Below are 17,176 nucleotides of genomic sequence, written 5' to 3'. Positions count from 1 at the left end.
AGAAGATAAAGAGCCTCATCCACAAAATAATTCAAGCTGTCATTGATGTTAAAGGGGACAATACACGGTATAGAGAACTGGGGAATGTAAACTTTTGATCAGGGTCATTTGGGTAGTCTCTGTTGCCATTATGATTTAAAAAAAAAAAGAAGGGGGAAGAAGGAGTAAAAAACACAGTTGATAGATAATAAATAGCTTCAGCCAAACACTAACCATGAGTGAAAGAGATGTTTTTGTGCCATCATTCATATTTTCTGAAAAATGGCCAAGAAATCATGAATTCTGTCAGGGTATGTAAATTTATGAGCACAACTGTAAAGCAAGAAACATGTTTCTTGGGAGAGATGGATTTCCAACCGTACCAGCAATTCTAAAGCAAAAGTGAGGACAAGAAGTCTATAAAAAAAGAGAATTGCTAAGGTCAAATATGGACCTTGCAGGTACAATAAGCCAGGAAATAAACCAGTCCAGACAGGTGAAAAGAACATGAAGACCATAAAGATTTTCCTTGAATGGGATTCCTTTGCCTTGCTCGATGAGAAATATGCTTTCCAGGTGCGATGGTAATGGTATACTATGCAAGAAGTAATTTACCTAACTCACAAAAGCTTAATGCATTTGTTACCCCAACATTTCATATTCCTGATGTGTGCCTGCTGTACCATGCTTCCTCCAAAAATAAGACCTACCCTGATAATAAGACCTAGTTAGATTTTCAGGCAGGGCTGCAATATAAGCCCTACCCCCAAAATACGCCCTAGCTTAAAGTGGTTGTAAGCTGCTAGACTCAGCTCATATGCAGCTAAGAACAGAGAGATTGTGACCACTTATAAAAAAGTGGGAGAAAAAAAAAAAAAGAGAGTGGTACACAGCGCACCTGGAAAGTATTGACTTTTTCCACATTTTGTTATGTTACAGCCTTATTTCAAAACGGATTACATTCATTATTTTTCTCAAAATTCTACAAACAATACTGTAATCTTTGCAAAAAATATAAAAAAGGGGTACATAATCACAGCCTTTGCTGTGACACTCAAAATTAGAAGTGCTGCATGTGAAAGGAGATTATAGAGAAAATTATATAGAAGGTGTTGACCAGTAGAGCCATTTACTAGTAAAAATATGCATGCTATCGAATAGGGTGTGGTGGATGCGTTCAGAGAGTTTGATGGATTCCATTCTGGAAACGACTTGAGGCCATGGGAGGGACTGTGATTTCCAGTTGCATGCAATCATCCATTGTACCGCGCTGATAAGGGAGTGGATCAATCTATTACAAGGGGTGGGGACATCAGGGACCGTGGCAAACAATAGACAAACATGAGGGGTAAGAGTAATTTTTTTCTTAAGAGAGGTCTCTAGACTGTCTACAACTGCTTGCCATATATGTTGTAATCTATTACATTCCCAGAATATGTGACACTCAAAATTAAACCTCAGGTGCATCCTGTTTGCACTGATCATCCTTGAGAGGTTTCGATACCTTGATTGGTAAATTCAGTTGATTGGACATGATTTGGAAATGCACACACCTGTCTATATAGGGTCCCACAGGCAACAGTGCATGTCTGGGCACAAACCAAGCCATGAAGTCTAAGGAATTGTCTGTAGACCTTCGAAACAGGATTGTATTGAGGCAAAGACCTGGGGAAGGGTACAGAACATTTCTGCAGCATTGAAGGTCCCAATGAGCACAGTAGCCTCCATCATCCATAAATGGAAGAGTTTTGGAACCACCAGGACTCTTCCTAGTGCGGGCCACCTGGCCAAACTGAGCAAATCGGGGGAGAAGGGTCTTAGTGACCAAGAACCCAATGGTCACTCTGACAGAGCTCCAGCATTTCTCTGTTGAGAGACGAGAACCTTCCAGAAGAACAACCATCTCTGAAGCACCAATCGGGCCTGTATTTTAGAGTGGTCAGACGGAAGCTACAACAGCCTATCTGGAGTTTGCCAAAAGGCACCTGAAAGACTCTCGGACCAAGAGAAACAAAATTCTCTGGCCTGATGAAACAAATATTGAATTCTTTGGCCTGAATGGCAAGCATCATGTCTGGAGGAAATACCATCCGTGAAGCATGGTGGTAGCAGCTTTATGCTGTGGGGAGGTTTTTTAGTGGCAGGACCTGGGAGACTAGTCAGGATCAAGGGAAAGATGAATGCAGCAATGTCCAGAGACATCCTTGATGAAAACCTGCTCCAGAGCATTTTGGACCTCAGACTGGGGTGAAGGTTCATCTTCCAACAGGACAACGACCCTAAGCACACAGCCAAGATAACAAAGGAGTGGCTACAGGACAACTCTGAATTTCCTTGAGTGGCCCAAACTTGACTCTGATTGAACATCTCTGGAGAGATCTGAAAATGGATTTAAATTGAACTGACATTCCCCATCCAACCTGATAGAGCTTAAGAGGTCCTGCAAAGAAGAATGGAAGAAACTGCCCAAAAATAGGTGTGCCAAACTTGTAGCATCATACTCAAAAAGACTTGAGGCTGTAATTGGTGTTAAAGGTGCTTCAACAAAAGTATTAAGTAAAGGCCGTGAATACTTATGTACATAAGATTCTCCCAATGCAAAGGATTTCAAGCAAACTTGTTTCACGTTGTAATTATGGGGTATGGTTTGTGGAATTTTGAGGAAAATAATGAATTTAATCCATTTTGGAATAAGGCTGTAACATAACAAAATGTGGAAAAACTGAAGCGCTGTGAATACCTTCTGAATGCACTGTATTTATGGGCCCGGATTCACAAAGCACTTACGCCGACGTATCTCGAGATACGTCGCGTAAGTAACTATTCGCTGTCGTATCTGTGCGCCGCGCCCACAAAACTAGATACGCGTGAAAATAAGCTTCCTACAACCGACGTTTCTTGCCTACGCCGTCGTATCGTGGGCGCATATTTACACTGGGCGCATTTTCCGCTCCCATGAATTTTCTATGCACATCTGCAAATGAGGAAAATACGCCGATTCACGAACGTAGTTGCGCCCAGCGCATAATATACTCGGTTTGCGGAAGTCGTACGTCCGGCGTAAAAGTTATTCCCCATATAGGAGGCGCAACTCATGCAAAAGGTATGGACCAGGGAACACAAGCCGTCGTATCTTTTGTCGTTTACAATGTACGTGAATATGACTAGGCGTAGGTTACGTTCACGTCGTAGGCAGTGATTGGACGTATCTTAGGCAGTTGTTTCGACGTGATTAAAACTGCACCTGGAGGCATCCCAGTGCGCATAAAAGATTTGACAAGCACAGGGGGATTAAAACCACTTACAAGATCGTAAGAAGAAACAGGCATGCAATTATAAAAAAGCCATCCTGCAGCCGTCAGAATCCCTGGTGATGTGAAGGAATGAGGAAGCGAAGAGGCAGCCCGGGTTCCGGAAACCACGTTGGAACAGCAACGCATGCAGCCCATGGGACGTCGGGTGAGGGCGGTAATGCGTTTCGCAGCACGTGTGACTCCTACATTAGACTCCCTGTTTTTTATCCCCCCGTTTTAGAGATCAAGACCATACTCCTGAGGCTGGAAAGTGTGTAAAACTAAAAAAAAAAAAAAAAAAAAAACACCACAACTTTCCAAGGCTGGAAAATGCTCTGTAGATGAGGCTGGACAATTATATTTTATCCAAGGCAAAGATTGTATGACTCCTGCCTCCTCCCTAATGGTTGACAAAAGCCATTGCTGTGTCATAGTCTAACCAAGTCCTGGCAGGATGACCTGTAGTCAGGAGGTCCAGAATTGAAAGGATTACCCAATCTTTCCAAGCTCCAAAATGTTGAACAGGCTTCCGGCAGTTCCAAAATCCCTAAAAAAATAAAAAAGAGGGGGTTCAGGATTCTTCCCTAGCCCAAAAGGCTGGTAACTGTTATGAGAATCTAGTAGACCAATGGAAAGAAGTTTTCCACCTTGGCTGCAGGCCTAGTGTCCTGAGAGACCTGGCTATCATACTCAGATATTGTCTGCTGTCCCACAACACAGCCAGAATGACAAATCGCAGTAGTCTAGAGTGGAATTAGGCATATGGAACTGATGGATGAAGTGTGCAGCACTAAATACGTAAATTGAAAATATTCAAAACAATAATGTAAAATTCAATAAAATGGTGCAAATAGTGTTGATGAGTATGTCTCAACACATGAAACTGAAATGACACTGATCTCATAACCAATCACGAATAATGAAAATCGCATCAAATAAAGAAAAACAGTGGATTAAAACATAGAACACACTCCCCACTGTGCATGGAAAATAGAAAACCGAAAGGTTTGTAAACACAAGTCCCATGTAAGATGACTGGTAAGTGAAAAAAGTCTTAAAGCACTTATGAAATGTTTCCAAAATGCAATAGCGCAAGTGCAAAATAGGTGAACATCAGTCCTAGTATCATGAGGGTAGAAACACCGGACGAGTCAGAACAGCATCGGCAATAGTATCGATATTACGGTTTCCTCAGATGATCATCTTAGGATGGCGTCCAATCTTTCTCCCAGTAGTTGCTGGGCTGGTGATGCACACTTCCAAGTCGCAGTAGACTTAATGTCGTCCGCACAAAGCAGCAGCTCCCTCCAGGGGAATGGGTTATAGATGGATGAAGAGGATATAAAAAAGGGGAGAAGGAAAAAAAGAGGCCTCCACATGGCGTAGATTAGTGATAACCAAAAAGAGATTTATTGTATTCTAAAAGTAGACATCCAGCGGTGAATGCAAATGTAGCAATCACAAAAAAATTGTAATCGCAGTGTGGGCAACAAGTATAAAGTACCCTATGCATTTCGTCCCATTGGACTTTCATTACAGTGTTTTGAGATTTTTTTCATTTACCAGTCATCTTACATGGGGACTTGTGTTTACAAACCTTTTGGTTTTCTATTTTCCATGCACAGTGGGGATTGTATTCTATGTTTTAATCCATTGTTTTTCTTTAAGTGTATTTTGTGCGTGTACTCGAGAGAGGAGCCGGACTGCAGGAGTTGGGAGTAGGCAGGCCTCCCCCAGAGGCAATCTGCCACCTTTCTCCCTACCCGGGGTGGCAATGGCGGGTGTGTGAGGGGGTCCTCCCACACAGCCCGCCCTACCTGCTCCGCTTTGAAGCCCAACGGGGCAGAGGGACTCCCTATAAGGGAGTGAGAGGATCTAGCCCGCTCAACCAGCCCCGTTAGTCCTTCGCCTCTCTTTTTAGAGACCGCGTGGTCAAAGTGCGTGCATGTTAACCCAATTTAGAGTGCGTGTAAGTGTGGTGGTTTTTGTGGGAGGGGGGTGGGCGTACTAAGCGCAGGCTTACCTCGCATAGCACACCCACCGGGAGCCGGGCTGAGACCACCAAACTCAATTCACATGTAGCCGAGACCGGGATCCGAACCCCTAGCTGCAGAGGTGAATGGCTTGTCAGCGCAGTGCCAATCGCGTTGAGCCACCGCAGCTCCCTGTTTTTCTTTATTTGATGCGATTTTCATGATCCGTGATTGGTTATGAGATCGGTGTCATTTCAGTTTCATGTGTTGAGACATACTCATCAACACTATTCGCACCATTTTATTGAATTTCACATTATTGTTTGAATATATTCATTCACTTATTTAGCACTGCACACTTCATCCATCATTTCCTTATACAAATATCTATTTGTTTGTACTAGCAGCTATTTCTTTCCTATCTCACCTGGCAGCGCGGTAATATCCTTCCATATACCAGGCATATGGAACTGCCTCAAAGGGGGGCTACCAACCAGCTCAGATCTGTCAAGCAAAAAAGAAAGGGTGGAAAGCTCCTGCAGATTCCCAACATGGGAGTGGATAGTTTTTTTCAGGGGGGCGGGGGTTTGCAGGTCTGACAACATGAAAGGGGGCAAAGATAAAAAAAACAAAAAAGACAAACACTATCGAGTTGCCACTGGATATCACAACTTTTACCCAAGTAGCCATTTGTCTTGAGTGCAGGTGGTCGGAAAGTCAGGAATGGAATCTGTTTATGGGAACGATGACTCAATTGCAGACTGGGAAACCCTCCTGGTTTCCTAGAAGGTACTATGGTTTCCCCTTCCTCTATTGAGAAATCAAGAGGAAAAAAAAAAAAAAACTCCTTCAACTTCACTCTCCTCATACTGAGCAATCGTGCAGCAGAGGTTACCAAGGGGAGATAATGACAGAACCAAAAGGTCCAACTTCAGAAAAAAAAATAATCTGTAGGTACCAGTCCAAATGTGGAAGGTAAACCGATACAGTTAACAAAATTCTACAATAAAGTAGAAGCTACACAGGCAGCCAGCTTAGACAGTTTTACATACAAGGAAAAATAAATAAACATATTTAAATTGCAATAGCCTTACTTAACCAAGCCTGAAAAAATATCACAGGCAAATCACGTTAGCCAAAATGTAAACTCTAGGGAGTAAAAGTGATCATGGACACACTGTACCCCCTACCCACCAGCAAAGTGATACTGCAGCCCAATTAAACAACCCCCTGCAGGGAAGGACTCACCATCACAGGTTTTGAAATGGAACTTGATCAAATGTGCATCATCACAGGGTGACTAACTACTGTGAATGCATCAGTATAAATGTGCCAACGTCCCAGTATAGTGAAAAATGGAAACTAATAAAGACTAGAAAAAAAAAAATTAGACTTTTGGTGGCACACGGGTAACGAATAAAAAAAAATCTATATATATATATATATATATATATATATATATATATATATATATATATATATATATATATATATATATATATATATATATATATATATATATTATAAAGATGAGTATATTAAAAAAAAGTATCTAGACTTGTAATACAGTATTACATCAGCATAGGAACCCAACATATATTCCAATAACACTTCCAGAACCTTATACTAGTTCAAGTACGTTCACACCATGAGAATGCATAAACACCAAATCGTAAAAAATAATATAAGGTTTGTGTCCTTGAAAATGGGTCCAGTATGCAGGATATTAATTATTGCTTTTCTCAAGCAAGAATACTGGGACCCATTTTCAAGGACACAAACCTTATATTTATTATTTTTTACGATTTGATGTTTATGCATTCTCATGGTGTGAACGTACTTGAACTAGTATAAGGTTCTGGAAGTGTAATTGGAATATATGTTGGGTTCCTATGCTGATGTAATACTGTATTACAAGTCTAGATACTTTTTTATATACTCATCTTTATAATAAATATCTATAGATTTTTAGATTCGTTACCCGTGTGCCGCCAAAAGTAAATTTTTCCTAGTCTTTATTAGGTTCCATTTTTCACCATTACAGGTGTTGACTAGCAGTCACTTGCTGTCCTGTTGCTCTCCATTCTTGATGGTAGCAGCGATCGTATACTGTCCGGCCTTGCCATTTGACCAGAAGTGCATCATCCCAGGCCAAAGGACGTGACGTCAAGCTGCCAGAAACCGAGGCTTGGACAACACATACACTCTAGGGCACAGGACTCCATGTAGTGACAGCCATTCCCAAACACAGCAAAGGCCCTTCTACAAAACCCCCCAGAGGGTAAAGAAGGGAACAGGGCTTACAATCCAGAGGCTTCAGGAGTCAACTCCTCACTACTAAATAGGGGTTAAGATCCTGAAATGAAAATAGGGGAACCCTTTGCCAAAGAGCCAAGGCAAGACATACCAGGAGATATGATACTGCATCAAGATGTGGAGTACTAACCCAATGGCCAACCTGTCAGTAAAACAACAAAATGTTGTGCTGCTCCTGGACTGTATAAAACACAATCTAATCTGAGGAACAGAGGGATATGAGGGTTTTTCCTGTAGAGGGAGGAGACAATCATCTCTGTCTATGCATAATGCTTTCAAGTTTATGTAAAGGCAAAACTTGTAGTATTGGATAGAGTGGGTAATAGTTAAGAAACCTTTAAGGCCTTTTGGTTTCTGTGTCTCATTTGGGAGATTTCCCTTTACCATCTGTCCCAGAATTTCAAGGGATTAAGAGGAAATGTGCAATATTAATGGGCTGCTTTAACTGACAAACATGTTGCATTAACAGAACACACAGTCTGAAGGGGCCCTTGACTTGTCTTCAGAGAAGGGGTCTCTATTGGAAGAGTTCACCTTTATTTCTGTTCTGGTGACAACTATAACATTTAGGATTTCCCAAAACTTTCTGTACTTGAGACAATGATCCCAACCCCAATTTAGCTGAAAAAAAAAAAAGTGTATGGTTTTACATTCGCTTTAATAATAGTTATGTCTCATTTGGTTCTTTGTCATCTGTCTGTTTTAACTTTCAGAGCCACAGACACTATATGAATGTTGCCCTTCAAGTCAGCAAAATCCAAAACATGATCAGTTACAATCCTGAGACACAGCTGAAGTGTGACATGACTCCTACATCTGTTTTTACACAAAATAATGAAATCTTCTTTAAAGGGTATTTATTAGGACCCATTCACAACCTATAGCCATTATAAACGGGTTACCAATGGAAAAATATCAGGCAAAAACCTTTTTTGCTGACGCCATGCAGCACAACTATAGTTGTGCTTTCCCTGTGGTGGGCTGTTGTTGGCAATAAATGGCAGAGTTACACACAGATCATTTAAACGAGGGCTATTGAAACCCAAAAGGTGTCAATGGGCCCTTACGGTTTTGGACAATTTTAAATGGTTTTTAAAATTTTTAAAGAGAAGTTTGGGATTCAAAAAACAAAACAAAGAACCATTATACTCACCTAGGTTGCATCTGTCCTCTGCAGTGAGAACTAAGCAATCACACTACCTCACCGAGAGGCAGAGCCAGGTCCAGGTCCAGGCATCAGTTATGTATCCCGACCATATGGTCGGGATCTTTCCCAAGCCTGGACTGGCTGAGTGATGTCAGCAGTCTTTAGCCCGCTGTTGGTTAAAAATGGGTCACAAAATGAACTGCACTCCTGTAAACCATAGAAGTATGGCCAAAAAAGCTTTTGCCACATTTTGTCTTTAAAGGGTCACTAAAGGAAAACATTTTTTTAGCTGAAATGACTGTTTACAGGACATAGAGACATAATAGTTAACTGATTCCTTTTAAAAATGATTAAACATAGATAAAAAACCAATCATATAATGTGCCTGCAGTGTAGTTTCGTTTTTGCTGTTGTTTGCTGGTTCTCTGATGTACAGAGAGCCACTAGAGGGCAGTCAGCCAATAGAGAGCAGTGATACTTTGTCTAAAACTCCTCAGCACCAATCCAGTTTCGTTTTACACACAGCTCCTTGATTAGTGACCACCGTGAGAAATCTCCCAGTACTGTGGTTATCAGGAAACAGGCAACCAGGAAGTGTCCAGAACAGAGAGGATTTACAGCAACATGAAAGCAAAAACGAACAATGAGGACATGAAACCAGGACTGCAGTAAGGTAAAGGAAGCTGTTTAGCTAAAAAAAAAAAATTCCTTTAGTGACCCTTTAAGTATGAACATTTTTATATAATAAACTACTAGGATTTAGGCCTCATGTACAAAAGAACATTTTTTATTTTAATTTTTTAAATACTTTTTATTGTTTTTCTGAAACAGTTGTACAATACAGAGCCTTTGGACAATGCAAAGGACATTTTGCAAACTTTCCTAGAAGGCTTTCCTACTGGCAGCAGTGTTTTGGCAGAAAAAAAGCCTGATGCTTGTAAAAGTGTCTAAAGCTTTTATAAGCTTTTAGGTGTGTTTACAAGCATCAAAAGCATGGGTGTTAAGTTCATTAGCCAGAATAATAATGAAATTTAGTCTGGCCATTGAAATAAATGAAAGCGCTAAACACGCCCAGCGTTAAGCAGCTTCAAGTGTTTTCTCTGGAAAAACGCTGCTGCTCCTGGATGCACTGACAGTGGGTTTTTTCCTGCCACTAAACACTGCTAAAAGCCTACATGTGCAAGGACACATAGGCTAACATGCAGGGGAGTTTAGAAAGCAGGAAAAAAAATAAATACCCAACACCCTTAGAAGCAGCTGTAAAAAAGTCCAGTGTGCATGAGGCCTTATATAAAATATTTAGTATATTCAGCAAACCTAAACATCTACTATAGAATATGAAAACAATACATTTTCAGTTTACCTTGCACCAGGAGAACAGCGGATATACATGCAAGAAATTCTGTTGCCACGGCTACTCTTGGTCATGAAAACTTCTATGGTGTCCAGCTCACGTTGACTGTACTGAAAGTCAGCACGATCTGTAAGGTGAAGTTTCCATCGTCCCATTAAACCTGTTCCTCCTCTTCCATTACCAACCCTTACGGCGGCATCTTGTTCCGGTAACACCGCATAGGTCGGTATTGGGGGCAAGAATGCCAATTTTGCAGCAATCCTACCCGGACATGGTGGACAACAAAAGAGGCAGCACAACTCCTTAATGGAAAATCCGTTCATCTCACAGGAAAAAAAATAAAAGCACAGCAGGTAAAACTGGTGAAAATTACAAAAAAAGTTGCTCTTCAGTTAAAATAGGCATTGATCATAACATACCATAAAAAATGAATCCAAAGTAAGATAACTTCATGCCAACATTTAGATCACAGCTTGTTTGAACCATTTTCACAGAATAAATATAATTGATGAGCAAAACAAACATAAGTGAGTGTAGGCATATCTCCTGAAACAATGTTTTATAGCTTCCGCACACATTCAAAATGCCTTGGAGGTTAAATGGTAATGGTGAAAGAGTCTACTGAACTGAACAGTCTCACTACACAGACCGCACGGAAAAATACTTCTGTGTCTCTTAACCCTGAAGAAAAACACTTCCAGTAACAAGATGATCAAGCTGTCCTGGTTGTGTTATTTATGGTTCTATGTCCTTTTCAGGGGAACCAGAAAACCGAGTGCTGCAGAGCTAAAAGGGTAGGGAGTATTGCAATCCGTGCGTGGTTGTTCTACATGGCCTCCGTCAGGGTAAAACCTGGGTTGTCCACTGTCCATATGACAGAACGGAATGTTAGAAGGAAGTGCAATGGTCACCGATTAGCACTCACAGGAGAAATTCCCTTCGTGTGCACCTCCAGGATGTCTCTGACTGTTTGTGTACCTCCAGGTGCTTGTGTTAAATGAAAAGGCATCCCCAGCCTTCCTTTATATGTGCATGTTCATTGCTCTGGCTTGAGTAGTCTTGTGCTGTGCAGGCTGGTTATCCGTTTGCTCACAGGTTCTTGGTTATTCTTCTGCACCCACTTCTAGGAAAAATTGACATTAATAAAAAATACAAGGATTAAAACACTTGTCAGGTTTTTACTGTTGTGTGTGTCCCTGTTAGGAGATTCAGCCCTTTTGAATTGTCCTGTTTATTATTATCACTGGGAGTAAAAGAAAATCCCACATTTTGAGTGGTTACCGGAACAGCAAGTGGAAAATCTTCCAATGTTCTGATGACAACCAAGTATTTGCTCACTTTGCAGGGATTCCTGCTTATTTCCTGTTTTGGCTATTGGAAAGGATGTAAAAAATCTCCCCAATAGGACACAGATGACAAAAATAAACCCGACAAAGCTCTCCTTTAGCCCTGGTTCACACTGCTACCATTTGACATGTCAAATCAGTAGCAATCGCACCGTCCTAATCGGTTTCAAAAAGTAGTTTCTGTACTACTTTTTGAGATTTCAGGCTGCGATTTACATTGACATCTGTCCAGAAACCTGCACAGATGTCTCTGAAATTGCGGCCGAAATCGGGACTGACAAGCGGGAGTGAAATCGTACGAGTTCAGCTGAACTCGCATGGCTTCATTCCCGCAGCCCAGTGTGAACCTGGGCTTACTCTATCCAAAATGAAGAAAAATAAATAAAGTTTTGGCTTTAGAGCTACTTTAAAGGGGTTGTAAAGGTTTGTCTCCCCGCAGGGATGTAGTCCCAAGGGAGGGGGCGAGCACGCTGACTAACCCCCAGCCAGAACAGCTCAGATGATGGGGGTAAGCTTACTGAGAAGAAACAGGAAGGGAGAAATTCAGACAAAGAAAAAAACATTTAGAAGGGAAATGGAAGGAAAAGGTAAGTGAACCAACAATGCACTAGCTTAAAGTGGAGGTTCACCCGAAAAGTTAATTTTTAACATTAGATTGATGCTCATTTTGTGAAGGGGAATCGGGTAGTTTTTTTAAAATCGAAGCAGTACTTACCGTTTTAGAGAGCGATCTTCTCCGCCGCTTCCGGGTATGGGCTGCGGGACTGGGCGTTCCAATTTGATGGACAGGCTTCCGACGGTCGCATACATCGCGTCACGATTTTCCGAAAGTAGCCGAACGTCGGTGCGCAGGCGCCGTATAGAGCCGCACCGACGTTCGGCTTCTTTCGGCTACTCGTGACGCGATGTATGCGACCGTCGGAAGCCTGTCGATCAAATAGGAACGCCCAGTCCCGAAGACCATACCCGGAAGCGGCGGAGAAGATCCATCTTTAAAACGGTAAGTACTGCTTCGATTTTAAAAAAAATACCCGATTCCCCTTCACAAAATGAGCATCAATCTAAAGGCTCGTACACACGGTCGGACATCCAACAAAATTTCCCTTGGATTTTTGACTTAATTGATTTGTCCGATCACACACACACTCGGACTTTTCTGCAAACTTTTCTAACACTTTCCCAACATCACGTGGTTTTACTTGCTCTTTACCGCCACCCTTTGGTTAACTTCTGCTATTGTTGGTTGAGTTTAACATTGGTTCTGAGCATGCGCATTTGTACTTTGTCCAAAAGTCCGATGGTTTGCTGTACACACGGTCGCACTTTGCACAATCGGACTTTTCGGAACAGAAAGTTGGTCCGTTCACAGACCCAACTTTTTGTCCGATTGAAGCCAAAAAAGTTGGTCCGATGGAACGTACACACGGTCGGACAAATACGAAAAGTGCCGGATTTTGAAGTTGGTTGGGCAAAAGTCCGACCGTGTGTACGGGGCTTAAGGTTAAAAAAAAAAATTCGGGTGAACTCCCGCTTTAAAGGAACCTATTTAGAAAATAAAAAACGAACCTTTACAACCCCTTTTAAAAAAAACTGAGCCACTCTGGTAAAAAATATACACAACCATTGTAATAAGAATCATAATTTTCTACTAAACATCGTTCAGTTTGCAAACAAATATTGTGTCACTGATTTTACTAAAATCCCCAATTTATAAAAAAACAAAAATACAACATTAAAATTGCACTAATAGTTGTAAAATGTAATACTTGCATTGCAGAGCAATGGGTTGCCATGCACTGACAAACGCTGGCATGCATGATTTTTGGTCCGTTGTGGTCAAATTAATAAACCATCCTAAAATAGAACACCGTATTTAATGCACCACAGGGAAACAGACTAGTGTGAATGGACCCTTAGGGCTTGTTCACATAATGCAATAACACACAGTGAAACATGTGGTAATGCACCATGCACAGTTTAGTGTGCCAATGTATCATTCCTTTTCATGAAATTTAGACTATATTAGCAACTATGGGCCAGATTCAGGTAGACTTACGACGGGCGTATCAGTAGATAAGCCGTCGTAAGTCTGAATCCCCGCCGTCGTATATTTAAGTGTATTCTCAAGCTGAGATACGCTTAAATATTGCTAATATACGACCGGCGTAAGTCTCCTACGCAGTCGTATCTTAACTGCATATATATGCTGGCCGCTAGGGGCGTGTACGCTGATTTACGCCTAGAATATGTAAATCGGCTAGATACGCCTATTCACGAACGTACGCCCGGCCGTCGCAGTACAGATACGCCGTTTACGTAAGGCTTTTTCCGGCGTAAAGTTACCCCTGCTATATAAGGCGCAGCCAATGTTAAGTATGGACGTCGGGCCAGCGTCGTTCGCGAATAGGGCTGTGCGTAATTTACATTCACGTCGAAAGCATTGACTTTTTGCGGGTTAATTTGGAGCATGCGCACTGGGATACGTTCACGGACGGCGCATGCACATTTGAATTAGGCGGGCTTACGCCGGCCAATTTACGCTACGCCGCCGCAACTTACGGAGCAAGTGCTTTGTGATTAATGCACTTGCCTGTCAAAGTTGCGGAGGCGTAGCGTAAATAGGATACGCTACGCCCGCACAGAGTTACGCACTCCCTACCTGAATCTGGCCCTTTGTTTCTATAAAAAATACATTTATGAAGGCAATGGTGTGCTGGGGATGGAGTCTATATCTAGGTATCACTATACTATTCAGAACCCAATATTTGACGTCACGACTGGTATGGTGTGCAAATGAGTATTTTGAATAATATTTGTACTGAATGGTAACCAAAAGCATGCTGCATATTGCTGCAACCATCACGATGTATAATCTGCGGTGAGCTGCAAAAGAAAGCAGCAGGATTTTTTGTGTGTGTTGAAAGGGTATTGGTGCCTATTTATTTTGGGCTGCCTAGCATGATGTGCATCACTGCAAAACCTTCATTCCGGTGTAAAAAGGAACTATACGGATTGGCATCAAGAAAAGAATGACCAAACGCCTGTGATGCCTAGATGAGGAAATCATGAGATCCTAGGAAAGCGGAGGATCCCAAATCTTATGAGAAGATTCTCTTGCACAGTGCTGGAACATCTTCCTGTGAGATCTGGGAGATCCACCTTGCTGGGATTTCTCTATGAAGTTTATGCCATTTACACCTCTCCATGTGATCGACTTTTGATTTCCGATTTACTTCTCATTTACTTTTAAAAGGAATTTAAAAGGTTAAGTTCAACGTTTTCAGAAAATAGCATATGCTGTGCAGCTCTGTGAAATGTTATCTATACCTATTCTTAAAAACATCAATCCTGCATAGCCTATATAAAATGTACTTACCTACTGTTAATCTAATCTAATCTGGTGATCCAGCAGCTCCTGCTGCTGCAGGGGAGAGGAGGAAGCACCAACAATGGATGGGCCATAGGAGCCTATGGGTGATGTCACAGCTCCATGAATTTACAGTCCTTGTCTAGCACTCCTAAAAGCTGGCCATACCTGGTTTCTCCCACCCTCACATTCGAGGTGGATTGGGGAATCCTCCCCGCTGCACTATTGTATTCTTACTGCAGGGATACTTCCCTGCCATCAGATGGGCCAATCAAGCAACTTTTATCGGACAGCGCAGGTGAACAGGAGTTTAACAGTAGGTTAGCTTCTGTTCAACTGCAGTGATCATACATGGATTGAAATTAAGCTGGCCACTGCTGAACCAGACAAATTAAAGTGGATGTAAACCCAAAATGTTTTTGGATCATGGTTCCCATGCTGAATGGAGAGGCTCCTTGTGAAAGGGCCCTTAAAGTGGATGTTAAACCTCAAAAACAGACTTCCAGATAAAGACCAAAGTCCTTGCATGAGTGACAGGTTATTTACATATCTCGTGCACTAGCTTGCAGACAAGCACAGCTTCTGTAAAGTGCTCCGCTGTGCAGTGGGCACGCACGCCTGCGATGGCTGATAAAGGGACCGATGTACACCTATGGCGATCTGCGAGCCGACCTGCCGCAGTATAACGACGGTGGCTGGTTGGCAAGCGGTTGTAAACTCCAATTTTTAACTTGTATCTAAAAGCTAAGCCTATAATAAAGCTTACCCATAGGTACTGTAAATATCTCCTAAACTGACCTTTAGGAGATATTTACTATATATGCAGCCAATGACATCCGGGTCATTCCTTCGGAATCCTGTGCCGTAAATGGCGACTCCCCCACGCATGCACGGGAGTGGCGTCATCGTGGCTCCGGCCAGTCCACGGACCTTGGCTAAGATGGAAGCGGTCTTCAGCGATGCACTGTCATCCAGGTCCGAAGGCTTTAATTTTCATGGTAAGTTTCACATAATGTGCTAGTACGCGATGCAAACTAGAACATTATAGCTTTAAAAAAGAAAGAAAGAAAGAAAGAAAAGGGGTCACATAGGTGTTTAACTACCACTTCAAACAGAGGGTTTACAACCACTTTAAAGTTCCACCTACAGGTAAGCCTAGATTAAGGCTTACCTGTAGGCGTTTGCAATATCACCTAAACCTACACGGTTTAGGAGATATTTGCCAAAAGGAATACACTGTTGTCTACGGCGCATCCACGTCTAAGACAACAGGGCAGGCGCACTGAGAATGCCAGTTTACTCAATGGCTAATGCTGGCTTTGACGGCTCCCACGAGCATTCGCAGAGTGCTGTCATCGCCGCTCCGGCCCATCACAGCACCGATACCCGGAGGTAACCCTCCGGAGAGATGTCTGCGGCCAGAGGGGGAGACGAGGGTGGCCTCAGGGGCTTTGATCTAAGGTAAGTAATTCATAATGAGCTAGTATGATAGTCATACTAGCTCATTATACCTTTGTCGTGCAGGTTTTTATCTAGAAAAAAAAATTCAGGGTTTACAACCGCTTTAAAGCTGATTCACATTAGCCTGCACAGTATAATGTAGAATTGTATCCAGCTCCAGCTTAGTGCATTGCTTGTTGTTTTTTTTCAACTTTATTTAGAGTGTCACATAGTGACACTTCCTGCACAGTGCAATGTGCTGCTGTGGAGTTATGGGCAATGCCAATCACGTTTTACATATGTTACCGCACACACAGAGAGGTGTAAATGGGCCCTGAACCTTTTGTAAGATTCCCAAATCCTGCCAGAACACAAATAAGTGCAATTCCCTATGCCTATTTCCACAGGTCATAAAACATGCAGCTCAATGGAAGTTTACTAATTCACCAATGTATAAAACAGAACCTTATTAATGCTTTCAATGGCTAAACAATTATTTGATGCAAACCTGAAACTGCAGACTATGCAACATCTATAAATGTGAGTACTGTACAAGGTTTTCGTGAGGAAATAGAAAACAAACACAGATAAACATACAGCTTCCTGATCTGTCAGCTCTTCGTTATCTGGCAATGGACGAAAAGTAGGAAGAATGCGCAGCCGAAGGAGTGCCAGGGATGTCTGCTTTTCATCTTGTGACTTCCGGATATGACAACATGCTGGAAATGACGAAGGAAAGCTGGAGACGGGGAGCAAGGAGTGGGAGGAGAGACAAGGAGGTGGGAGGGAAAGGAGTACTAGCATACATTGGGGACACCTTCCTTAATAAAAGATCCCAGCTTCTCAATGAGATAAACAAGTAATCTGAGGGACAAGGAGAGAAGACATTACCATTTCTTTGATTCAGGAGCTGATACATCTCTTGTAGTTTGCCATCAGCATTTCACAACTGAAATGACCT

The 17,176-nt window shown here is 42.1% G+C and overlaps 1 protein-coding gene across 4 annotated transcripts in view; it reads right to left on the bottom strand.

The window, feature by feature from the left end:
• LOC120912085 (alpha/beta hydrolase domain-containing protein 17A) overlaps positions 1–16,939 on the bottom strand; it is a 119,446-nt gene extending 102,507 nt beyond the window's left edge. Inside the window, exons 1-2 of one of the 4 annotated variants that reach the window (XM_040322575.1) lie at positions 16,813–16,939; positions 10,072–11,185 (exon numbers count right to left, since the gene is read on the bottom strand). In XM_040322575.1, the coding sequence (XP_040178509.1) occupies positions 10,072–10,385 (314 nt within the window). In that variant the 5' untranslated portion in view covers positions 10,386–11,185; positions 16,813–16,939. The other 3 variants (XM_040322576.1, XM_040322577.1, XM_040322578.1) reach the window with 3 other exon arrangements.
• Between the last annotated feature and the right edge of the window lie 237 nt (positions 16,940–17,176).

The sequence above is a fragment of the Rana temporaria genome, chromosome 1 (genome assembly GCF_905171775.1).
Source record: "Rana temporaria chromosome 1, aRanTem1.1, whole genome shotgun sequence".
NCBI classification, from domain to species: domain Eukaryota; kingdom Metazoa; phylum Chordata; class Amphibia; order Anura; family Ranidae; genus Rana; species Rana temporaria.
This window is presented reverse-complemented; position numbering and strand designations above follow the sequence as displayed.